The sequence below is a fragment of the Chiloscyllium plagiosum genome, unplaced genomic scaffold (genome assembly GCF_037043375.1).
Source record: "Chiloscyllium plagiosum isolate Xiang-an unplaced genomic scaffold, Cpla_swu_hap1 HiC_scaffold_17, whole genome shotgun sequence".
Classification (NCBI taxonomy): domain Eukaryota; kingdom Metazoa; phylum Chordata; class Chondrichthyes; order Orectolobiformes; family Hemiscylliidae; genus Chiloscyllium; species Chiloscyllium plagiosum.
Window position 1 is genome coordinate 60,490,878 of NW_028270155.1, and position 27,030 is coordinate 60,517,907.

General features: G+C 43.0%; 1 protein-coding gene across 3 annotated transcripts in view; it reads left to right on the forward strand.

Annotated features, from left to right (window-relative positions):
- The window catches only part of ldhd (lactate dehydrogenase D), a 37,577-nt gene extending 19,820 nt beyond the window's left edge, over positions 1–17,757 (forward strand). The window contains exons 5-12 of one of the 3 annotated variants that reach the window (XR_006314169.2): positions 2,276–2,435; positions 4,029–4,228; positions 6,042–6,170; positions 9,694–9,821; positions 9,912–10,002; positions 12,736–12,847; positions 13,224–13,319; positions 17,080–17,210. Coding sequence is in view for 2 of the 3 variants with exons in the window: in XM_043707181.2 (XP_043563116.1) it covers positions 2,276–2,435; positions 4,029–4,228; positions 6,042–6,170; positions 9,694–9,821; positions 9,912–10,002; positions 12,736–12,847; positions 17,080–17,245 (986 nt within the window). In the remaining variant the exon portion in view is untranslated. Of the gene's footprint in view, positions 1–2,275; positions 2,436–4,028; positions 4,229–6,041; positions 6,171–9,693; positions 9,822–9,911; positions 10,003–12,735; positions 12,848–13,223; positions 13,320–17,079 lie in introns of all 3 variants that reach the window. The other 2 variants (XM_043707181.2, XM_043707182.2) reach the window with 2 other exon arrangements.
- Positions 17,758–27,030: the final 9,273 nt, after the last annotated feature.

Consider the following 27,030-nt stretch of genomic DNA (forward strand, 5'->3'; position numbering starts at 1 on the left):
CACCATACTTTGGGACATTATGAGGTTGGGAAAGGTGTGGTATGAATTCAAAAAATTTTTTTCCCTACATAGTACAGTGGGGAAAAAGGCATGTCGTGTTCTACAATGAGTGCTGATACAGGAGTCTTACTAATCATCATAAAGGCATTCCAAAATGGGTCAGACATCCTTTGCTTTGCACAAAAAGAAACAGCTTAACAACTCAAAGGAAATATAAAGAGGACACAGCCATTGATCAGTCTTTAATAGATTTCAAAATATATAAGTATCAGATTAATATTGTTGTGTTATATGATGTAACATCATTGTTCTTTCCTGGTGTAAGCCCTGGTTTAATTAGTAGCATTCTGGATCCCCCTTTCTGAGAATAAAATCTGGGCTGACATTCCAATTTAGTGAGAGCTGGAATTTTGACAAATAAGATAATCTAATGTAAACTCTTAGACATTAAGCAGACCGAGATGCTTAATGTCGGATTCAGGTGAGATGTTAAACTGAGGTCTGATTTCCCATCTCACATGAATAAAAGGGATCCCATAGCACTGTTTCAAAGAAGAAAATATCCTGCCCATTAAAACAATCCTGCCTGTGGGAACTTGCTGTGCACAAGTTGACTGCTTTATTTCTGATGTGACAAGGGGGAGGGTGCTACTCTTTAGTGTCTGGTAAGTACTATGGGATGTCCTGAGGCTTTATATCAACTAAATCTTTATTTCATTATAAAACATATTATTATCCTTCTTACAATGTGTAAAGCTCAATGAATATAGTCAGAAATTAGTACAGTCAAAAAAGCAAGTCTTACTCAACCCTAAAAGCCAAGACATTTGTTTACAAAGACAGAGTTTCTTGGAAACACTACTAAATTACCCAGTTTGTGAGACATATGTCCTATCACTGAATACACTGCAGTCTTCAGTATTTATACAACACATGCTTCGGTCTGCTTAATGTCTAAGAGTTTACATTAGATTATCTTATTTGTCAAAATAGTACATAAATTGTTGCCAGCTGAGGTTAATTCAAGAAAAAGGAAGATAGTAAATCTTCCTGATCATGGAATCAATTTCAACTGGTATTGAATTATCTGCAAACTTGAAAGTCTTTAAGAAATACAAGTATAAAGAGCATTCTACTGTGCCAGCTGTTTAATCTCAGGCAGATAAATAACCCTTAGTTCAGGACTGCTTACAGAATGTCAAGCAGAGGTCAAACTCAATGCAGACTGGGAAATAGTGCAACAGTTTGAAATACCATAATCGGAAACAGGAAGCAAATTATTGAAAGGTCATTGTGTTTCAATTCTGAAAGTAACAAGTGAATTATAATTTACAAATTGTTTAGGAAATAAATAAATTGAGAGCAAGCATTCAGCACAGTCTTCTGGCTAAGAAAGCGTTTCACTTGATGCTTTAATGAAAATGTCTATTAGGCCAAATGCAGTTTCATATAAAAACCAAGAATGTCTGCATTTGTTCAGTGCTGTAGCTGAATCTATCAGCAACGCTTAAAAGGGCCCACCTGGAATCAACCTGAGTCACCTCATATTGCTTTAATGTGTAATTGTGATACCTAAAATTTACAATTAATGAAATTACAACTATGGGAATAATCAACCTGGGGCAGACCGTGCATCCATTGCGTTGAATTCTAACTTGCTGACTGTAGACTCTAAGGCAGAACTTGCTTAATCGGAACTAGCAATAACTTGCATTTATGTGATGCCTTTAGCAAAGTAGTAAAATCTTTCCAAACCTCTTGCCAAGAGTGATGTCAAACAGAATTTTCCATTGGATCACATTCAGACTTATAACAAACGAAATGGTCAGAGGGGTAGGTTGTAGTGAGAGTCATAAAGGAGAGACGAGAGTCAGAGAGGAGGATGGGTTTAGCCAATGAATTGGGAAGATATGGTCTGGCTGACTAGAGGCACAGTGTCAGTGGTGCAGTAACAAATGTCAGAAATGCACCCAAGGCCAGAATTGGAAGAACCCAGAGATCTGCAGGGGCTATAGAGCTGGTGGAGACTGGAGAGAGAGGGCAGGAGTGGTACAATCTTGAAGATTGAGTGCCACTAAATTGTCAACCTTGACAGCGCTACTGAGCCAAAGGGTGCAGAGGTGGTGATGGATCAATAGGACTAGGTGCACTTCCTGACTGGGCTGTTAGTCTGAATACTGGAGCTCCGTACAAAAGGAGGGGTGACATGAAAATGGTCGGGTGGAGGTAACAGTTCCTCAGGTGATTCTGAAGTAAACTCTTGCCTGTTTTACAGATCCAGGTGCGGACGCCTCCCTGTGTGGAATGGCAGCTACCAGTGCCTCGGGTACAAACGCAGTGCGCTATGGGACAATGAGGGAGAACGTGATCAACCTGGAGGTGGTGCTGGCTGATGGGAGAATAATCCACACAGCAGGAAAGGAACGAAGGTTTAGGTACCAAAAGCAGTCAACCCCTCAAACAGCAGTTCTTGTCAGAATTTCTGTAATATGTGTAAATTCTGTGACATATTATTAAATAAGAGTTCTGCGGTCAGCTTTGGAGAGCTTTGAAAATTGCCAGGAGAGATATGAATCAGGTTCATTTTATTCCAACAGTTATGGTTAATAAATTTGCAGATTACACCAAAATTGATGGACAGCAAAGAAGATTACCTCAGAGTGCAATGGGATCTTGATCAGATGGGCCAATGGACCGAGGAGTGGCAGATGGAATTTATTTTAGATAAATGTGAGGTCTGCATTTTGGAAAGGCAAAAATCAGGGCAGGACTTATACACTTAATGGTAAAGTCCTAGGGAGTGTTGCTGAACAGAGAGACTTTGGAGTGCAGGTTCATAGCTCCTTGAAAATGGAGTCGAAGATAGACAGGATAGTGAAGAAGGTGTTTGGCATGCTTTCCTTTATTGGTAGTGGAATCGAGTACAGGAGTTGGGAGGTCATGCTACAGCTGCACAGGACATTGGTTAGGTCACTTCTGGAATACTGCATTCAGTTCTGGTCTCCTTCCTATCGGGAGGATGTTGTGAAATTTGGAAGGATTCAGAAAAGGTTTACAAGGATGTTGCCAGGATTGGAGGGGTTGAGCTACAGGGAGAGGTTGAAAAGGCTGGGGCTGTTTTCCCTGGAGCATCGGAGGCCGAGGGTGACTTTATAGAGGTTTATAAAATTGTTAGGGGCATGGATAGCGTGACTAGCCAAGGTCTTTTCCCCCGGGTTGATGAGTCCAGCATAGGTTTAGAATGAGAGGGGAAAGATTTAAAAGGGACAGGTGGGGCCTGTATAAAATGAGCTTCCAGAGAATGTGGTGGAAGCTGGTACAATTACAACATTGAAAAGGCATCTGGTTGGGTATATGAATAGAAAGGGTTGACAGGGATATGGGCCAAATGCTGGCAAATTTAGGATATCTGGTTGGCATGGGTAAGTTGAACCGTAGGGTCTAATTCCATGCTGTTCATCTCTAAGACTCTATAACTGCTTAATAGTCCTCCATACTGAAGGTCTTTGTTTCTAAGCATCTCTTAAACATCAGCCCTGGTTGGGCTGAGCTCTTGCTCACCTCTTGAGTCAGAAGGTCACAGGTTCAAGCCCCATGTGAACACCTAATCAAGACTGACCCTCCAGTGGTGGGCTACATTTCCTCTTTGGATGCATTCCTCTCATACCCCCCATTGTCTTGATGTTATCCCTCAAGCAGTAATTGAACTAACTGAGCCAGTCAATTAATTCCTTCCGGTCTATATGACCTTTCTGTGGGCACCTTTATTTTTAAGAGAGGCTGCACTTCCAAACATCTACTGACATCGCAAATGCGATGCCCTAAAGCAGGCCGGGTGAAGTCTAGATGTTAACGTGCTTGGTTTCAGTTGGTGGCTGATGTAAGAATGAAGCAAATTCCTCTTGTTGAAGCATGTATGTACCCCATAGGATTCAGACACCTGACCTCCCTAAAGCAGTCTGTGGAAATGTTTGTCCAGCTTGGGGGAACATGACACAGCTAAACCACAATAATGCTCTCTGCTGCAGGAAGACATCAGCTGGTTACAACCTGACCAATCTCTTTGTCGGCTCTGAAGGGACTCTGGGAATAATCACCAAGACGACACTACGTCTCTATGGCATCCCAGAAAGCATGGTCTCCGCGGTCTGCTCCTTTCCAACAGTGCAAGCAGCCTTGGACTGCACAGTGCAGATACTACAGAGTTGCATCCCCATAGCGAGGATAGGTAAGGCAACCCTTTAATATCAACTCTTTATACCTAAAGCACCAATAAAAGAGAGTGAGAAACAGGAGATGCAAACTGATGAGATGGTTGTGCTATCAGAAATGCAAACAACAGATGATTTGGCTGGATAAAAGCACAAATGAATTGTGTTGTATTTTATCTTGGATCCTACTTGGGTGCAGCACAATCCAAATGTGGGTGCATTATGGTCCAAACATGGATGGAATGTCACTTTGTACGTGGGTAATGTGTGACTGGTACACAGTTTTGTATGAGTTGTGTTAAATTGAATTGAATTTATTGTCACATGTACTGAGGCACAGTGAAAAGCTTTGTCTTGCAAGCAGTACAGGCAGATCACAGAGTTAAGCAGCATAGGTAAGTAAATAAGAGGTAAACAGCAGCAAAAACAAAAACACAGACACAGGCAAATGTTAAGAGTTTGTGAGTCCACTCAGTATTCTAACAACAGTAGGGTAGAAACTGTTTTGAAACCGGCTGGTGCGTGTGTTCGGGCTTCTGTACCTTCTCCCCGATGGTAGAGGTTGTAGAAAAACATTGCCAGGGTGGGATGGATCTTTGAGAATGCTGGCGGTCTTTCCTTGACAGGGGGCCCGGTAGATGGATTCTATAGATGGGAGGTTGGCCTTTGTGATTGTCCGGGCTGAGTTCACCACTCTCTGTAACCGTCTCCAATCTTGAATGGTACAGTTGCCATACCAGGTAGTGATACGTCCAGACAGAATGCTCTCGATGGCACACCTATAAAAGTTGGCACGGGTATTCGCCGTCATGCCAAATTTCCTCAGCTGCCTGAGAAAGAAGAGACATTGTTGGGCCGTTGTAACCAGTGCGTCCACATGAAGAGTCCAAGAAAGCTTGTTATGGATGACCATTCCCAGGAGCTTGACACTCTCCACTGTTCCACCTCTGTGCTATTAACGTGTGTGGGGGGGGGGGGATGAGTAACATCCCGTCATACCAGCATTGAAAGTTAGGTTGTTCTCAGTGTACCATTTTTCCAGGTATTCCACCTCCCGTCTGTAGTCTGTCTCGTTGCCATCTGAGATTTGACCGACAATGGTGGTGTCATCAGTGAACTTGTAAATGGTATTAATATGTGGTATGACCTGTATGTAGGTGCAGAATGAGTGGCAATTTCAGCAGCTTCTGAGGAATGCTGTTGTTATACTTTGTGTATTGAGAAATTGGATTTTGGATTGAATGTGATTAGATGCCTTTAGCTGTTGAGTCCGAGATATTAGTTAGCCCTGTATGATGGACTCCACAAACTGGTGATACCATTCTCCATTTACTCACCCCTCAGTGATTTACCACCTTTGTTTTTCAAGATAGTAGCCATTGATAGTTCATATTGGTTCACCATAAACATGATGAGGAGGCCTGAGCTTCCCATACTTTAATATGCACTGGGGTCACCTTCTGTTCCAGTGTCTCTCTCTCTCTCTCTGTATTGTCTAATTTACCAAGTTGGTTCAATGTCAATTTACCCTTTAAATGAAGTGTTATTTATTTCAATGAAATCCATGTCTTTTTTATTTCAATATCAAATTATCTTTAAGACAAAGCAGCAGCATCACTTTCCTCTGTATAAAAATGGAACAAATATATCAGCAGGAAATAAATCCAGGCATAGTTAGGAGTAAGTATCTTTACATGATGAATTTTGTTTGAAAATGATTGTTGCGTATGCTGGGTTGAGTCTGGCATGTAAATCAGTAAAACACAATTAGGCAACAGAAATAACTTACATCGATGTAGCATTTTGAACATCCACGCTTGTGTTTCTCAGAGTTCCTGGACGATGTGATGGTCGATGCCTGTAACAAATACAGCAATCTCCGCTATACTGTTGCATCAACATTGTTCCTGGAATTCCACGGCACTGAGAGGAGCGTGGAGGAACAGGTTCAGGCCACAGGTGGGTTCACAGTTTTACCTGGGACCTGCTGCTCTTAGTCCTTTCTCACACTCACTCCATTTATGCAGTGGTTTATTTTTACAGAACAGGTCCTGACTCTGACCAGGATGATTTACCTTCATTGTTTTGTCACATTAATAAATTGACAGGTCCAGAAAAAAATATATCAGCCACAATAAGAGGCACCATTAAATAAATATATTTATAGATATATATAGTAGGTGTTTATATATATTGATATGTAATATATATATGTTGTAACATGAAGGGGAAATAATTATAAATTACTTTAATACAGACATTTTTCTGTTTTGCACTCATCAATGCACATATACCACATTACTCATTTGTGTGATAGGCAGGATGTCTATCACACAAATGATAGACATTTGGTTTGACTGCAGCATCCTGTTAGTAGCAGTGTGAAACAGCTAGCTCCATCTGTTGCTCAAACATTTGAGATAACTTATATCTGGTGTAATCTGGGGAATTTTCAAGGCCTCGAGTCCCTTCATCAGTCTGCATTACATACAGCAAGAATTGACCTGAACAGGGTAGTAATTATCCCATAAGGTTAGTGATGGCCATTCCCTTGTCATTGTCAGCACCTTGACCAATCAGATTCAACATTCCTTTGTTTAAAATTTAAATCAAACTTGGCAGTTAACTGTCCGCCATTATTCACTGGTGCATTCTCCATGGTAATGTCTGTACCAATCAGAGTTCACATGGCAACCAATCAGCACTGTCTTCTCATCAGTGTAAATACTGGTTTTCCCTTAAATTGGTATTCTTGAGAATCGTGCTGAGGAGTGCAAGACAGAAACCTTCAACAACATGTGTTTTTGTTTTAGCAATACCCAAGTGTAAGGCTATCAATGATTGTTCTAGAGGGTGTGTCCATTGTTGCTGCTTTGGAATCTGAACGTTTTTCAGTTGAGGCCCTTAAGTAGTCAGTTGATAGGCCTCCTTTCACCAGCATCACTGGGGTCTTACCTATAGTGGGAGGCCAGTGTCAAGTCAAACCAGGTCGACAACTGAAACCAGGCAGACAACTGAAACCCACCAGATGCTTGGGGGTGATTGCCTCATTTCCAGATACCCTCTCCCAATCCGAGTGCCTCCCTTCCCCAAGGTAATCCTTCCACTGCCCCCACCCCATCTGGTTTTCCCCAATCCCTTCCTTCCATCCTGCCAATTCTGAGCCTCCCCACAACCTCTGGCCTGTCAGCCTTGACCGATAGTCCCCAGACTTCCATTTAGCTCTAGGCTCCACAGTGCCTCCTCCTGTTGGACACTTGCAGTTCCAGGAGTGGCCACCACCTCCGACAGCGGTGCTGGGACAAGAGATTAGTCATTGGTTGCAAGGTGATGCTTGTCCTATTCCTAGGGGTTCAAAGCCAACCTTGGGCAATAGGTGGTCTACTAGCTGGCACGTGAACCAAACGAGGAGGGGGATGGGGCCCACCACTGACATCTCCTCAGGAATGAGGACCTCTGCCGCAGTGTAAAATTTAAGCAATTGTTCCAGAAAACAGAACTTAATTCTGTCAAAATTGTTTTCTTTTGGGATTTGATCAAGGGACAGCACAGGAACATGGTGTTGAAGTAGATGATCAGCCATGATCTCACTGATTGGCAGAACAGGGTCAAAGGGCTGAATGGTCTGCTCCTATTATGTTGAGCTGAACTGTTTCCCTTAGTCTATAAGAAAATGTGTGCAATTCTAGAAAAACCTGTGTTTTAATTTCTGTGTTTGGGCTTTTCTGAGTTCCATGTTTATTTCTCCCAGAATCACTAGAGGTCCATAAATTATGGTCAAAATTCTGCTTGCATTTCAATCCATCAATTCTACTCTCAGTTGTATGGTTCTTTCTCTGCTATGTTCAGATAATAATGTAATTCTGAATGATGCTGAAAACTAGGCACATCTTGTAGAAGCCTTCTGTATTACACTGATCAGGACAATTCTCGAGAAATACCAGAGGGAAGGGAAACCAACATTTATTCTGTATAAAGAAGAATGCCAATTGGTTGGCAAGTGGTAGAGGCATTGCTTTGGAGAATGCATTAGTTAATGATGATTGACAGGAAACTACTAAGCTTAGTTTCAATTGCTTGTTTATATTCATTGTCACATAAACAAGATATTTACAGTGCAGATGAGTTCACAATTTTTTAAGCATGCATATCCAAAATAAAAATGAAAATGGTGAATGAGTTGTGAAGCAGATGTGAAGCCATTATGACTTAATCCATTTTTTTTTCTCTCTACAATTGTTCCTTCGTTTGAGCGCCGTTGCAGATGGCTTCATCACATGTTTAGTCGTTCATTATACGAAGCCCTGCAGAATTGACATCTCTGATGAGTGGGTTTATTTACATTCTGTGTTCATACTGTGGGAGGCGGTGGTGTGGGGTGAAGCCTCTGGCTGAAGTAAATACTTCCTATCCTTGCAAGCTGGACTGCAGCAGCACAGGGGAACACAGCAGGCATTAAATCGGGGCACTGCCATCTGGTCGTTGCTTAGAAATGGAGGAAAATAAAAAGTTGCTTTGGCATTGGTCCAGTGCCCATGTCCCTAGTGGCTATGCATCTGTATTGTCAAGTCATAGAGATCCACAGCACAGAAACAGAACCTATGGTCTAACTCGTCCATGAAGACAGATATCCTAAATTAATCTAGTCGTGTTTCCCAGCAATTGGCCCATATCCCTTTAAACCCTTCCTATTCATATACCCTCCCAGATGCCTTTTGAATGTTGGAATTGTACTTGTCTCCACCACTTCCTCTGGCAGCTCATTTCATACATGCACCACCCTCTATGTGAAAAGGTTGCCCCTTAGGTCCCTTCGAAATCTTTCCCTTCTCACTTTAAATCTATGCCCCCTAGTTTTGGACTCTCCTACCATGGGGAAAAGACCTTGTCTATTCACTTTATCCATGTCCCTCATGATTTTATAAACTTGACTAAGGTCACCCCTCAGCCTCCTACCCTCCAGGGAAAACAGCCCCAGCTAATTCAGGTTCTCCCTACAGCTCAAACCTTGCAAACGTGGCAACATCCTTGTAAATCTTTTCTGAACCCTTTCAAGTTTCATAATAACCTTCTGATAGCAGGGAGGCCACGCATCTTGCCTTAGGGCAACTCAGCTGCAAGAGACCTCTCAATTTAGTCCCAGCCAAAAGAGAACAAGCACTAGTCACTAAACAGAAAAAAAATATTAAATGTTGGAAATCAGAAACAAAAAGGCTTTTATTGTAGAGTACAAATCCCCTGGCCTGATATTTCAGAGATTTGAAGCCTTCTGAGGCAAATTTGCACTGGAGACCATTTCAGATTCACACTAACAACAGGATGTAAATCCATTTAAAGCTGTGAATCAGTGTTTGGATCATATTCAAGATTTTACTTTTCCTGCTGGTGATAGATAAAGCCAAACAGATCCCTTGCTCTACCCTGGCAGTTGTGCCTGTGTAGAATGGCTGCCCTGTCACATTTGTGTCTGGTTGCCTCACAGAGGAGATAGTGAAGGTGAACAGTGGCTCTGATTTCGTTTGGGCAAAAGATCAAGAAACGAGGAACAAACTCTGGCAGGCGCGGCACAGTGTGTGGTACGCCGCTCGTGCCATGCGCCCGGGCTCTGAGGTAAGGCAGCGCTGGCTTTCGTCTCAGGCACTTCAAACCATATCCTCAAACCTGTTCGACTAACAAACAAAATCTGCTTTGTTCCTCAAGGGTTATTCCACAGATGTCTGTGTCCCAATTTCAAAGCTACCAGAAATCATCGTGACCACAAAAGAAGATTTGGTGAGGTCAAAGCTTACAGGTTAGCTGGATAGGATGTGCCATTCCAAAAACTTGACATCTGCTGCCTCCCTTCGCTTCCTTAGTTGGGATCAGTGTGGGTCACAGTCGGTACATACTGTTATAGAGTCATATAGCACGGAAACGGACCCTTCGCTCCAACCAGTCCATGCTGAACATAATCCCAAACTAAAGTAGTCCCATCTGCCTGCTCCTGACTTATGTCCCTCCAAACCTTTCCTATTCATACATCCATCCAAATATCTTTTGAATTGCTGTAATTGGAGCCACACCCACCACTTCCTCCGGATGTTCATTCCACACACACAACACCCTCTGTGTAAAAAAATTATGCCTCTCATATCTTTTTTAAATCTTTCTCCTCTCCCCTAGATTTAAAATCCCTCAGCTTAGGGAAAAGACAACTACCATCAACTCTACATCAGGCAGGGTTATATTTTACCTCCAGGGTCCATATACATTGCTTTCAATAGATGGTCTGTTGTGTAAATTGACTAAATGCTCTCAGTGGTCCCTTTCGAACACTCTGCCTATTTTCAGATTGTTGCTAAGTCCGGTCAGGCTTCAGCCCAAATCCATGTGGAAACTCATGGAATGGTGCTGGTGTTGAAATACAGACCATCTGACCGCTTCAGGTACGGGAGCAAGTATGACGAGGAAACCCGCAAAGCGTTCGGCTGAATGGATTCACCAAAGCATCTGGGTGTTCTGGTACATGAATCACAAAATGTTAGTGTGCAGGTACAGCAAGCGATTAGGAAGGCAAAAGTAATGTTGTCACTTATTGCAAGGGTAATGGAATATAGAAGTATGGATGTTGCTACAGTTGCACAGAGCACTGGTGAGGTCTTTCCTAGTATACTATGCACAGTTTTGGTCTCCTTATTTTAAGAAAAGATGTCATTGCTTTAGAAACAGATCAGGGAAGATTCACTTGGCTAGTGCCTGGAATGTTGAAAGGATGTTCCCTCTTGTGGGAGAATCGAGAACGAGGGGTCATGGTATAAAAATAAGTGTCACCTATTTATGACCGAGATGAGGAAGCAGTTTTTCTCTCAGATGGTTGTGAGTGTCTGTAATTCCCTTCCTTCCTCAAAATGCAATGGATGCAGAATCTTTAAATAGTTTTAAGGTGGAGGTAGATCGATTCTTGATGACCAAGGGGATGAAAGGTTATTGGGGAGATTCAGGAATGTGGAGTTGAGGTTAAAATCAGATTAGCCATATTAAATGGCAGGGCAGACTCGAGGCACTGATTGATCTACTCTGGTTCCTTGTTCATTAACCGGAAGGGATTGAGTGAAGATGGTTCCTCCGGCAGGGGCAGATAGATCAGAGGTCAGAGTTACAACGCTATGGAACATGAGCTCTTCTAGAAGTTATTTTTACTGTGTATTGATGGTAGCTTGTGACCAGGCCCTGTCAATCACATGAGGAAAGAGGATTAAAAGAGAAACTTCCCTATCCATTTTAATCACAGAAGATTGAAGATTGATCAAATCCCTATCTTTTAAATGTAAAGGTGATTTGCTAGAGCAGAAAGGGAAGAACTATTTCCTCTAGTGTGGGAATCCAGAAGAAGAACATTAGTTTTAAATTTAGAACCATGGTCGTTCATGAGTGAAATCAGGATATACATTTCCATATGTTGCACCATTGTAATCTGGAACTCTTCCAATAAAGGTGCCATTGTTGGGATCATTGAAACTTTTGAGATGGATAGTATCTTTGTTAGTTCACCATTTAATAGATAAAGGAGCAAAGAAAGTGTGAACAGGCTTCATGTACACAATGGTCGTGATCTAATTAAATGCAGGGGCATGTTTGAGGGGCTGATATTAGAGTCATACAGCACAGACCTTTCGGTTCAATTCGTCTGTGCCAAACGAGATTCCAAACTAAACTAGTCTCACTTGCCTGTGTTTGACCCATATCCCTCTAAGTCTTTCCTGTTCATGTACCTGTCCAAATGTCTTTTAAATATTGCAACTGTACCTGCGCCTACCATTTCCTCTGACAGTTTATTGCACATACGAACCACTCTCAGTTTGGAAAAGTTGCCCCTCAGGTCCCTTCTAAATCTTCTCCTCTCACCTTAAAACTATGTCTTCTACTTTCAAACTTCCCTAGCCTAAGGAAAAAACCTTTGATATTCACCTATCGATGCCCTTCATGATATTATATATTTCTATAAGTTCACCCCTCAACTTGCTATGGTACAATGACAGAAGTCCCTGTCTATCCAGTCTCTCCTGATAACTCAACCCTGCAGTCCCAGCAGCAGCCTTGTAAATCTTTCTTCATGCTCTCCAATCTAATAAGATCCTTCCTAATGCCAGTCTTTTAAAAAGGAAGAAAAATCCTCAGCGATCTGACAGGCAACGTTTAAACAGAAACAAACAGAGAATGCTGGAGAAACGCAGAAGGTTTGGCAGCATCTGTGAAGAACTCAAGAAGAGTCGTACAAAACTCGGAACATTACCTCTGTTTCTTCTCTCCAGCTGGTTGATCTGCTGAGTTTCTCCAGCATTCTGTATGTTTGTTTTGGATTTAGCTTTTATTTGATGGCTTAAGCAGAGCACCTTTCTGTAACATTTATCCCTCAGCTTATTGGATAAGATTAAATATGGTTCCCTCTTTAATGAGTAATGCTTTTAAACTTACAATGAAACCATTGACAAAAACAAGAGAATCTGATGTGAAACATGTGACCAACTATCATCTTTAACCCAAGGACCTATTGTAGGCCACGTAGGAGATGGTAACTTCCACTGTTTGATGATGGTGGACCCACAAGATGAGGATGAATTGACGAGGAATAAAGAGTTCACCAATAGACTGGCCAGGTACAGTAATTTTAGGCTGAATTTTATCGCCGGGGAATTGCAGGGAGGGTTTCTTGTTGTGGGCTCACAACGACTTTTCTCATACAGTTTTCTACTGCTCACCTCGTTGATTATTGCGTGCAGGTTGCATGACACCCATCTTGGCCAGTCACACATCCCTGGCTGCATACCCAGAGCCTCTCACCTCAGTGGGTACTCGGTTTTGATTTGATTCAGGAGCAAGTTCTGGTCAGCGCATCACTGGCACGTCCCTCCAGCTCGCTGAGGAGGAAATGGCCTAGGTCACTGGGCACCCAGAGCTTGCTAGAGACCAGGGGGCTGCTCAGGCCTAGGCACAGGACAATCCCATAATGTCTGACTTTGTACCAATGCACAGATAGTGACAGCAACAGCTTGGTCAGAGACACTCGGTAAACTGCACCGGACGTTGAAGGAGCCCGTCGATGTTAGCAACGCCTAGCTGTCTCCATAGGTAGGTTGGTGGTTGCTATGGAGAGCCAGGTCCAGCAGAACTCTCAGAGGTCCATGACTTTAAGCACTGTCCCTCAGCACCAGCAGCAAGAGGGGGACAAGGGAGCTCAACCTCACTCCCGGTGCCTCTTCCTCTCACAGAAGCAGGGTAGTGCCTGCAGGCACCCAGACAGAGTAGGACACACACACAGACAGACACACAGGCACATGCACAGAGACACACACATAGACACAGACATGCAGACGCACGCACAGAGACACACACACACACATAGACACACACACACACACACACACACACACACACACAACCACCAGAGGTTTCCTCTCAGGATGCTCCAGGAGTGCCTGGACACTCCAACCTCCATTCCCAAACCATGTAGAAGTTGCAGCCAAGGAGGGTGAACCTGTCGCTGGGCAGGCTTTGGCTGTATAGTCCCAAATGTCCTTGGGATAAGCCAGGCCAACAGGTTGCACTGCAGAGCTGCTCGAAGGGAGAGCTCTCGAACTATTATGCTGATCTGGACACACCTGAAGGTTCTCTGCACTGTCCAAACTGGGGCATTGTATTCATGGGAATTGGAATGCTGAAGTGTTTATGCTACATTCACTCAGCAATATCAGTCAACAACCTCTTTGCTTTGTTGACTGATACCCAATTAGCCCAGATTGCTTTCAAATTCCCCTTTAATTAGTTGGAGAGACTACAACACCGAGTTCCCCTTCCAACCCCCCCCCCCCCCCCTCAGTTTATTGAAGCCACTAATTTACCTATTACATTTCATCTGTCACTATTGAGCCCACTTATAGACATTATTCAATTTCTCACACTCCAGTAACCCTCCCTTAGGCTGCGCAGTTCTTTGCTGACTTCATCCGCAGATGGATGTTGTACATTCCCAAAGAATTTATTTATATTCAATATTTTAAATCTTCCGAGAGACCTCGGTTTCATTGATGTCAAAACTAGCGTCTGTTCAGTTTATTTCTGTTAATGTCGAGCCATTACTATAGCAACATGCTCCTTGATTAAAGGAGAAAATCCAATCGGATTCTCTGGTGAATGTGGAAAGAAGGTAATTGTTAAGTCGGTACACAGTAAGGCATCTCATCTCTGTTCTGGCATTACTTGATTTCCCTGAAGAGAAGAAAATGGCACTTTTCAAAGTGTTTGAAGATCTGCTGAGCTGTGATCTTAATGTCAAGATGGATTATTCCAGCTCTGCAGTGGATATATGATAGAAGGTAGTGGTTTGTAAAAACAATCCCAGATGATCTTTAAGTTGAATTTGACAAGATGACGTGCCTTGGGGGCTTGGATTAGGAGGCTTACACACGCCAGTGATGCAGCTTGTTGGACTGCCTGCATTTTCAGGTCTCCCCCCACAACCCAAAGTGCTCGATACAAGAAGTTGGCTTTAACTACAAAGTCACCAGAGTTTGCTAATTCCTGAAAGCTGGAGTGGGCGAATGGTGTCTCACCTGCAAATGTTCACATGTTAGCAAAACGAAAGGTTAAAGGATTGGGGCCCAGTGGAGAGTAGGTGACGCCATGCTGTTGTGGCCTCAGAATTGCTAATCCTGCTGCTTGCTCGGCAGTAGCTCCTTGCCTTTCTCACTGTATAGGGTGGAACGTGTCATTCTGAAGAGCAGATCTATCTACCTATCTATCTATTCGCAGCATTAACGGATACGATTGCAATCTCTGTATATTTGGTGGTACTCGGAAATATAGATACAGTGTACATTTAGAGCAGTCCTTTGAAAGATTCCTGAGGGGGGATGACTTTACCATTTTTGTGAGAAGATCTGTGGCTCAGTTAAGTTCATCTGTCACAGGGAACCCATGACTGTTTAAAGCTTCTTAGAGTGCCTTATGTTGATGAGCATTGGTAGGCAGAACATCATTCTCAATCCTTTCTTACCTTCCCATTCAGCTCATTTAGTGACTCAGTATTGGGAGTGCACTTGACCCCTACATAAACATTACAGAGAACCGAATAAGTTAAAGAGAAGGTACAGTCACCTTAATGTTAACGCATTGTTGGGCTTCCCTCTCATTAGAGAGAGGGATGACTGATGATGGTTTAACCGGAGGCTCAGGTGAGGGGAGAGGTCAGGGAGGAGAGTCCCTCATGGTAACCTTAGCTGGTGTGGGAATTGAACCCACACTGTTGGCATCCCTGTGCATCACAAACCAGCTGTCCAGCCAACTGAGCTGGCTCATACAGAAACCTGGAAAGCTCCTGAATTGTTGTTTATACAGTAAAATGGTTCTGTAAAGGTCACTATTTTAGTGTAGATCGAGGATAATACAAGGTTATCTGTTGAAAATAGATTCACGAGGAAAGGTGTGTGAATGATTCCAGGGATGGAGATCTACAGCAATAAAAATGGATTGGAAAAGTTGGGAGTGTTTTTCTGAGACAAGGGAAAAATGATACAGGTGTCATGAGGGGTCTGGCATGGACAGAATGAATTAGGAGAAACTTTCCATTCACGAACTGATCAACACTGAGGGGCACAGATTTGAAGTAATTAGCTAAGGAAGTAAAAGTGACATGCGAGAGAAAACAAAACCTCCTCATGCAGCAAGTGTTTAGGGTCTGGAACGTACTGCCTGAGGGTATAGTGGAGTCAGATTCAACTAGAGGGAATTCCAGAGGGAACTAGACTGTCATTCCAAAAGGAAGGATGTGCAGGGTTTTGGGGAATGGGAAGGGGAATGATACTAAGTGAATAGCTCAATCAGAGAGCTAGTGTGCAGACTGTAGGCTGAATGGCCTCCTCGAGTGCTGTAATGATTCGGAGATTCTGTAATACTGCGTATTTTCAGGGGAAAGGAATTGCTTATTACTGAGCATAGAAGGTATTTTCAACAGTTTAATTGTATTCTGTTGTCAAGGTTCAGCTTGTCTGACTGAAAGAGAAATGAAGAAAGAGCATTTTTCAGAATGAAGCAACATGGATTAACCCTAAAACCAAATAGGAATCCCAAGGCAATATCTAGAAATTCATGAACAAAACTCTCTGGAGGGTTAACTCTCACTACAATGCCAGTCAGAAGGGTAGCAAGAGTGTGTACTTGAATCGATAATCATTGCATATTCATTATTTAATATAGAATCTGAGTGAGTGTTGATTTCTCCCATGTTATTTAGTCCATGAACTGAGTCGAAGAGTGCGGTGCTGGAAAAGCACAGCAGGTTAGGCAAGAGAGGCAACGTTTCAGCCCTTCCTCAGGAATGAGGCTTGTGGGCCAAGGAGGCTGGGAGATTAATAGGATCATTCAAGGGACAGGTAGGTCCTACTTGTCCATCTCCTTCCCACCTATATGCTCCACCCTCCTCTCCGATCTATCACTTCCCTCCCCACCCCCACCACCCCCACCTTCATCTACCTATTGCATTCCCAGCTACCTTCCCCCCAAGCCCTCTCCCTCCTCCCATTTATCCTCCAGCCCCCTTGGCCCACAAGCCTCATTCCTGATGAAGGGCTTATGCCCGAAACATCGATTTTCCTGCTCTTCAGACGCTGCCTGACCTGTTGTGTGTTTCCACCACCACATTCTTCGATTCTGATCTCCAACGTCTGCAGTCCTCGGTTAAGAACTGATAGAGTTGACCGACTAAAGGTTCTCATAGCTCAGTGTGAGTTAGTGCTGTAATTACAGAACATAAGATATTCAAAAACATTTTAATGCAACAGGTTACCTTGCTAATTGGGCTCTTGCTTTCTCTCTTTCTCGCTTTCTCTCATAGAAGAGCATTGGCCATGCATGGCACCTGTACTGGGGAGCACGGGATAGGCTTGGGCAAGAGGCATCTCCTGGTTGAAGAAATTGGTGCGGCTGGTATGGAAGTGATGAGGGAAATTAAAGCTGCACTGGATCCCAAAAACATCATGAATCCTGGCAAAGTGTTGTAAAACAAGGGATGCCCTTTCCCCATCCAAAGATCTCCACTTCCCTCCAGTCAGCAAATTTCAGTGTCATTGGGATTGATGCACAGACGATGAAATTCTTCTGAAGAAGGGAATACATGGGGAAGTCTTACAGATGTCACACTACAGGCCACTGGATTCTAAAGAAGGTTCAATGGTTGATAATTAAAAGTTACTCCGGGTTAGCATTTGAGTAATTCCTCAATTGATTTATTACAAATTATTTGGTTTATTAGAAATTGGATACTTTGGATACAAAAAAAAAGAATCAAAATGTAGCATGGAGCATCTCAGAAGGAATACAGGCCTGGCCAGCCAGGCTCTAATCAACATTTTGCAAACCAAAGTGAGTCATCAGCAGCTTAATCGTCAAATGTTACTGTTTGATTCTTTTAGTTTAAAACTGCCTTTAATGAGGAAGCTTATTTTTAATCTATCATGTAATGTTAATAATGTTCTAAATATTTGTGAATAATAAAAACGTTACTTACCCACCACATGGGACCTTCCTTTCTTTTCTTCAAATGCAAATGCAAACAAGAAATATCGAAGGCGATGAAGTGTGGAGCTAGAAAGGCAGAGCAGGTCAGGCGGTATCGAAGGAGCAGCAGAGTCAACTTTGGTTAGGACCTTCAAAATCCGGCAGAGATTCCCCTGCTTCTCTTCCAACCTGATCTACTGCATCTGCTGCTCCTGATGTGGTCTCCTCTACATTGGAGAGACCAAACGCAGACTTGGGGACTGGTTCGCAGAGCATCTGCGCTCCGCACGCTCCAATCACCACCACCTTCCACTTACCAGCCATTTCAACTCCCCCTCCCACTCCCTTGGCGACATGTCCATCCTGGGCCTCCTCCACCATCAAAATGCAGCCACATGTCAGCTGGAGGAACAACATCTTATAATCTGCCTCGGGAGCTTACAGCCAAATGGCCTTAACATACAGTTTACCAGCTTCAAAATCTCCCCACCCCCAGCCTCAACCCATGTTCAGCCCTCCCCCTCCCCCCGCCTCCTAAGCTGTCCATCTTTCTTCTCACTTATCTACTCCATCCTTCCCACTGACCAATCACAATAATCCCTTACCTGCCTCCACCTATCACCATAGCACCTAGGTTTTCCCAAGCTCCCTCCCCAGGCATGATGAAAGGTCCCAATGTTGATTTTCCTGCTCCTCCAATGCTGCCTGACCTGCTGTGCTTTTCCAGCTCCACATTTTATCGACTCTGACTTCCAGTCCTTACAATCTGCAAGAAATACCAGACTACAATATGGGGAAAAATGTTATGTCGGGAATACTGATCCTTTTGAGAATATTATGCTGCACATTATTGGCTAAATAGAATTGAATCTTCTTCCACTCCCGTCTCAACAGGGAGGTAGTGTTAATGTCACTGGACTAGTAATCTAGAGCCCCAGGAAACCCACCGCTACTGCCACAGCATTCCCCAAACTCATCAGCACTCTTCCATAGAGTCATTCAGCATGGAAAGAGACCTTACCATCCAATCAATCCACACCGACCATAATCCCAATCGAAACTAGTCCCTTCCTGCCTGCTCCTGGCCCATGTCCTTCCAAACCTTTCCTATTCATGTGGCACTGCTGCCTCACAGCGCCAGGAACCCAGGTATTATTCCAGCCTCGGGCAACTGTGTGTGTGGAGTTTGCATGTTCTCCCCGTGTCTGTGTGGGTTTCCTCATGTGCTCCGGTTTCCTCCCACAATCCAAAGATGTACAGGTTAGGTAGATTGGCCATGCTAAATTGCCCTGTAATATCCAGGGATGTGGAAGCTAGGTGGATTAGCCATGGGAATGCAGGGTTACAGGGATAAGATGGGTCTGGATGCGATGCTCTCAAAAGGATCAGTGTGAACTTGATGGGCCGAATGGCTTGCTCCCACATTGTAGGTATTTTATGACTCCATGTACTTACCTAAATGTCTTTTAAATGTTGTAATTGTACTCGCATCCACCACTTCCTCAGGAAGTACATTCCACACGTCAACCACCCTCTTTGTAAAGAATTTGCCTCATGTTTTTTCTAAATTTCTCTCCTCTCACTTTAAAAATGTGTCCCATGGTCTTGAACTCCCCTATCCTAGGAACAGGCAACTACCATTAACATCCTTTATACCCCTCATAATTTTATAAACTTCTATCAGGTCGCCTCTCAACCTCCCATGCTCCAATGAAAAGAGTCCCAGCCTTTCTTTATAACTCAAACCTTCCATACCGAGGAACACTTGGACAAAGAACTGAGGGTGACAGGATGAAAAATGTATTCTGGGTGGGGGAATTCAATGTCAACCAAGAGTGGCTCAATAACATCACCTCCTGACCAGGTCGGCCTAGTCCTGAAGGACATACCTGTTAGACGGGCTCTGTGGCAAATGGAACCAACAACATAGCTGTCCTTCTCTTCACCGGTTTACCTGTAACAACTGTACATTGTAGTATCAGTAATAGTGCACTGTCCTTGTGGAAACAAAGTTCCAGTCACCACATTAAAGATGCCACCGCATGCGCCTCCACCACCAACCTCCCGCCCACCCCATTGTATTGTGTGGCACTATCACCACATTAAATGAAACAAAACTTAAAAACTTGTGGAAACTCAAAACTGGGCAGCCTTGAGGTGTTGTTGGCCATTAGTAGCAACAGACTTGTGTTCAATCACAATCTGTAACGTCGGGCTTGGCATATCCTCTTCTTACCATTACCATTAAGACCAGAGACCAACTCAATCTAGAGTGTAGGAGGGCTAATTAATTCCACAACTAATCATCGGTGCAAGAAGAAATAAAAGGCACAAACAAGAACATGTGTTGAGGAACTAGGCTGGATGGGAATTTTGTAACTGGAGATTGTGCAATGGTCTGGACCAAAGTAAACACTTTCCCAACAATTTGTATCGAGAAGGATTAAAATTTTTAAGGGAGGGAACATGAAAAGTATTTGAACAACATGGCTTGAAGTTCTCAAATCCAATTGGCTAGGACTCGTTTCAAAACCTCAATCTAGTTTACCCGGTGAATCAGAGCCACATTTTTCATCCACTTTTCATAAACTGACTTTGTGTTATTTCCTAGTTTGATCCTGCCAAGGGAAAACAGAAAGAAGGAACAGCGGTAACAATACTTTGTAAACAGCAATGGTAGTTTTGAAAGAACCACAGATGCAGCCCACTCTAATGGAGTTGCGTTTTGTTTCTGTGGCATCTGCTGGCAAGGCCATGTGTGGAGCCAATCCCTCCACTACATAGAAACATTGCGGAATGAATCTTAGCCAGTACGTCTTGTCTAGAATATTCCAGGGGATTAGTTAAGTACATGGTTTTCCAAAATCATGGCCCGAGATAACTTGAAGAGTGAGAACTGGATGGTCTTCCAAAGAAACAGAAATAGGTGCAAGAGAAGGCCATTCAGCCCATCAGAAACCCTTTACCATTCAAACATGGTTGATTCTCTATCTCAATGCCATACACCCACACTCTCTTTATCACCCTTGACATCTTTAGCTTCTAGATATCTTTTGTTTTTTAAAATATATTCAGTGACCTGACCTCCACATCCCTCTGGGGTAGGGAATTTAATGCGTTCAGAAAGTTCTCATCTTAGTCCGAAATGGTCCACCATTTATCTGAGACGGTACTTCCTTGGTTGGAATTCCCTGGCCAAAGGAAATATCATCCCTGTATTCAATCTGTCCAGACTTCTGAGAGGTTGATGTCTTACAATAAGACCATTTCTTATCCTTCTCAACTCCACTGAGTACAGGCCCAGTCCACCCAATCTCTCCTCATGCAACAATCTGCCATCCCAGGAATCAGTCTGATGAACCCTCGCTGCACTATCTCTGCAGGAAGTACATTTGTTCTTGGGTAAGGAGATGAAAACTGTACAGAATAGTCCAGGTGATTTCCCACCAATGACCTACCCAGCTGCAGGGAGACTTGCTTGCCCCTGTACTCAAACTGTCCTGCAATGAAGGCCAAAGTATCATTTATCTTCCAGTTTGGTGCTCCTTCATGTTTACTTTCTGTAACTGGTATACGAAAACACCCAGGTTCCTTTGTATATCAACTTTCCCCAGTCTGTCACTATTCACATTATTCACTGCCATTCTGTTTTTCCTGCCAAAGTGGACAATTTTACATTTATTCATGTTATGTTGCATCTGTCATGCAGTTACCCAATCGCTCAATCTGTCCAGTTGCCCTGAAACCTCTCTACATCCTCCTCATCACTTACATTCTCACCCATTTATGAGTCATCAGTAAACGTGGACATATTCGACTTGATTCCCTCATTCAAATCATTAATGTATATTATGAACAGCAGGGAAAATACTTTGTCTATTTATCCTATCCATGCCCCTCATGATTATCATAATTAGTAAGGATTGCAATGAAATATAAGAATGACTAAATAGAGCAACAAAGATAACAGAATAGAAACACAAAAGAAAGAATTCCATTTTAATAGCAACCACATTAACTCCAGATGTTACAAAGTGAGAAAAGCCAATTTGTATGTTGAAGTGTAGTCACTGTTTTAATCTAAGAAATATAGCAATCAACTTGCTGTTGGCATCTTATGGTGAAATTCTGGATGCCCTTAATTCCTGTTTCAGTCCTAAGGACAATGTGATAATTGAAGAAGTGAGATTCATAGAGGCAGAGCATGAGGAATTCACCAATTCATTTATAAATTATTTGTACTGGTTAACAACAGTTATGGCTACAGAGATTGAAAGATGTCTCAATTCATCATTGTATAGTTGTTGCTGTGCACAATGAGGTGATATCAGATTTCTTGCAAACTAAAGACTTAAAATTGGTGAGACTACAGCTAGAGTATTGCATGCAGTGTTGGTGTCCTGTCTACAAAAAGATATACATGCCATAGAGGGAGTGCAATGGAGGTTCAAATACATTGATAATGGGGATCAGGAGAGAATGGGTTGAAGGATCCTGTATTCACCAGAGTTATGAAAGATGACAGGAGATTGAAATGTATAAAATTCTAACTGGGTTAAACTGACTAGATGCAGGAAGGATGTTTTCCCTAGTTGGGGAATCTAGAGCCAGGAGACACAGTCTGAGGATACAGGTTGGACCATATAGAACTGAGATAATGAAAAAATCCTTCATTCAAAGGAATCTGTGGAAATCTTGACCACTGAATATAGTAAAGGCCAAGTCACAGAATATATTGAAGAAGAAAAAGATGGATTTTGAAGGATCACAAATTAATGGGGAGAAAGTGGGAATACAACATTTGGATAGAGGTCAGCCATGAATGATGGAGCAGGCTCGGAAGGTTGAAGGGCCTACTCCTCCTGGTTTCTACATAACTTAAGGATCGGTCATTCACCATGTGAAGCAGGCAGAGCTGCAGAAGTCAATTCAGAGAGCATACTTCCGGTGTGTGTTTCATGAGGAGTTGATCCAGCATGTATCTGGGAGTCAGCACCCATGAGAAAGCCAGGCAAAACCAATGAAGAATAGGAAGAACTGTTTCAGTTTAAAGCGCCTTCAATGTGGAGCAAAAGGAATTCAATGCAAAGAGGAACTTCCAGTAGGCAGAACTGAATGTATAGGCTGAGACCCAACATCACCTCTGAAGATCCAAACTGAGTGAAGGGAAAGGAGGAAATCTAAAGGGAGCAACAGCTTAGATGGTATAATTGCTGATATTGAGTAAAGACTTTATCGACATTCATTACCAGTCAAAAGGAGTGGATAGGTGAGTAGCAGGCCAAAGGTCCAGTTACCAGGCAACAACACAGCAACCACCTTTGGATCTCCTCAAGACACTATGTCAAACCAAAAAGCTCTGATCCTATTAGAAGCTGAGGAAAGATTCATTCCAGTGACATAGAGAATGGGATGATGAGACTAACTTCCTCTCAATCACCCCAAGCTGTGTCACTCAGGTCTGAGCTTCAACCATCAACCCAACCAAAGATACTGACAGGTAGATCAAGAAGAAAGAGCCAGACAGACACAAGACATGCTCATCATGTGACATTAGGATTTAAGAGGAATGCAAATCATTTAATACTAGTTTAATAGTATTTTGAGACTATACTTGGGAGAGATGTAGAAAGACAAGTTAGCATTCATTAGACTGTGAGTAAATGATAACATGAGTACAGGGTCTGGGTAGAGGGAGAATGGAATGGTCATTTTGCTCATTGTGTGGTCTTGATGTACAAGTTATAACTAAAGAGTTTAAAGAAAACCTCATTACAGCCTCATTCCAAGTAACTCATGGAGAACGAGGAATCTGGTTGGATTTGAGGACAATGATCCTAAAACACATGCCAGGGGATCTTTTCATAACATGAAATTTAAAGACAAAGACAGCCAAAGATTATGAAACAGAGAATCTTTATTCCACTAGCATCAGGTCATTACAAACATGAAGAGAAATTAAAGATATTTACCATACGTGCACAGAATGAACCATTCGGTTGAGGAATCCTTTGTCTATCACCCTTCCTTCCACCAAAGACACCTTATTTCCAGTGAAAGTCCATGTGACTGCTCCAGCTGTAAATCCCCACTCCCCTCCTCACTATTGCCACCTGCTGGTGGAGGTCTCAGCTCCCTTAGGAGAAAGTGAGGACTGCAGATGCTGGAGATCAGAGCTGAAAATGTGTTGCTGGAAAAGCGAAGAAGGGCTCATGCCCGAAACGTCGATTCTCCTGCTCCTTGGACGCTGCCTGTCTCAGTTCCCTTACCCAGTACCTTCCATCACCATTTCCAGCTGCTGGTGAAGATCCCACTATATTATACATGCCCTTGAAGACAGACCCTCAGTTAACATCTCAGATAAATAACGGCAAATCCAACAATGCAACATTCCCTCAGTATTGCACACTGAAGTCAGCCGAGGTTATGTACTCCAGTCTTTGGAGAGACACCTGAACCTACAAGCTTCTCATGCTGATGACAGCCATGGTTGAAGAGATGTCCTCGGCCTAATTTGTGACAGCTGAAAGATGAATCTGCAGAATATGGACAATGCGAGTCACTGATCCTTACACAACGATGAGAAAAGTGAGAATAATGGCCACAGCAGAAGTAACCTTGCTGGACAACATGACATCATGTTGGTGAAGAGCCATTATTTACAATTGGAATAATTTCATGACTTCAGTACAACAACAAGCTCTCTTAAAAGCCACATAGAAATTTTATTTAATCTGGAGGTGGGGCATGTAGTCACATTTTGTTTTTACATACTTTTGCACATTCAACATTTTCAGTCCTATTGTAATTAGGTAATGGTTCTGAGAGGATTAATGTTTGAAAATGGCATTAAAATCCACCCAGTCTGATCATGTCATAAAGACCTGCCTGGGAAAGTGTCCTCAGATCATGTTGGGTGAAGATTTTTATCCACTGCTGACCCAGCAGTCTTATCATGATGGCCCAGGTAGTTTGCTCAGGTTGAGAAATTGTATTTCTATATATCAGCTATCTCCACACAGGTTGCTGTGACTCATCCATCAGCATTAATGCTTTTGTAGCATTTATCTGAAGTCCCAAAGGCTGCAAATGAGAGATAAATGTGCTTACAACTACAGGATTCAATGGAAGCATAGTCCAGAGTACAGTTAAACTGGAATAATGCAGGACTCCTTGGTATTTGATCCAATAATGTTTATGTTGAGTTTCTCTACCTTGGCTCCCTCTTTCACCCATCTTAGCTGTCTTAGCTTCAAATGGATTTGCTGCACAAGAATTCATAGCAGGAGATTTATGCAAAATGTTGCTTGGGCTCTTAGCAAGTCTCTCAGCTCATAGCATGAATATGGCAACATGTACGGTCCCAAATTATCATTGTTCCCACAGATTAGATAAAAAGCAACGAGAAAAGTGTTGGAAAAGCTTAGCGGGCCAGACAGCAGCTTTGGAGACGAAATGAATCTTTTCAGCTGACTGACCTCTCGGTCAGAACTGGAAGGAGTTAGAGACTGGTTTGTTTCATTAACCAAACACTCAAGTCAGCCAACCCTGGAAGATGTGCGAATAGAAAGAGAAGGAACTATCTGTAAGGCTGGAGGGAGGAATCGTGGAGCATGGTACAAAGAAGGTGATGTAAATGGTGGCAACAGCACAGGAGAGGAGAAGAGAAGGGAAGGAAAACTGACAAAGACAAAATAAATAGAGTCATAGAGATGTACAGCGCGGAAACAGCACCGACCATATATCCAAACCCAATCTAGTCCCACCTGCTAGCACCCAGCCTATATTCCTCCAAACCCTTCCTATTCATATACCCATCCAGATGCCTTTTAAATGTTGTAATTGTACCAGCCTCCACCACTTCCTCTGGCAGCTCATTCCATTCACGCAACATCCTCTGTGTAAAAGTTCACTTTTATATTTTTCCCACCTCACCCTAAACCTATGCCTTCTAGTTCTGGACTCTCCCCTCCCAGAGACAAGAGCTTGTCTGTTTATCCTAACTATGCCCCTCATGATATTATAAACCTCTATGAGGTCACCCCTCAGCCTCTGATGCTCCAGGGAAAACAGCCTATTCAACCTTCTATATAGCTCAAACCCTCCAACCCTGGCAACATCCTTGTAAATCTTTTCTGAACCCTTTCAAGTTTCACAACATTCTTTTGATAGGAAGGAGACCAGAATTGCATGCAATATTCCAACAGTGGCCTAACCAACATCTTGTACAGCTGCAACATGACTCCCAACTGCTATACTCAATGCTCTGACCAGCAAAGGAAAGCATACCAAATGCATGGGAACAGGGGATTGTTGGATGATCACGGTTGGATGATCAGTTTGATCATAGTTAATGGTAGAGCAGGCTCGAAGGGCCGAATGGCCTACTCCAGTTCCTATTTCCTTTTATACATTTTAAAACTTATTCATTTGTGGGATGTGGGTGTTGCTGGCTGGCCAGCATTTATTGCCCATCCCTAGCTGCCCTTGAGAAGGTGGGGGTGAGCTGTCTTCTTGAACCGCTGCAGTCCACCTGCTTTGGGTTGACTCACAATGCCATTAGGGAGGGGACTCCAGGATTTTGACCCAGCGACAGCGGAGAAACGGCGATAACGAGGATCCACAGAAAGTATATTCCTGTCAGGGTGAAAGGGAAGGCTGGTAGGTACAGGGAATGCTGGATGATGAAAGAAATTGAGGGTTTGGTTAAGAAAAAGAAGGACGCATATGTCAGGTATAGACAGGATAGATCGAGTGAATCCTTGGAAGAGTATAAAGAACGTATACTTAAGATGGAAATCAGGAGGGCAAAAAGAGGACATGAAATAACTTAGGCAAATAGAATTAAGGAGAATCCAAAGGGTTATTACAAATACATTAAGGACAAAAGGGTAACTAGGGAGAGAATAGGGCTCCTCAAAGATCAGCAAGGCGGCCTTTGTGTGGAGCTGCAGAAAATGGGGGAGATACTAAATGAATATTTTGCATCAGAATTTACTGTGGAAAAGGATATGGAAGATATAGAAAGTAGCGAAATAGATGGTGACATCTTGCAAAATGTCCAGATTACAGAGGAGGAAGTGCTGGATGTCTTGAAACGCACAAAGGTGGATAAATCCCCAGGACCTGACCAAGTGTACCCGAGAACTCTGTGGGAAGCTAGAGAAGTGATTGCTGGGCCTCTTGCTGAGATATTTGTATCATCGATAGTCACAGGTGAGGTGCCAGAAGTATGGAGGTTGGCAAACGTGGTGCCACTCTTTAAGAAGGGCGGTAAAGACAAGCCAGG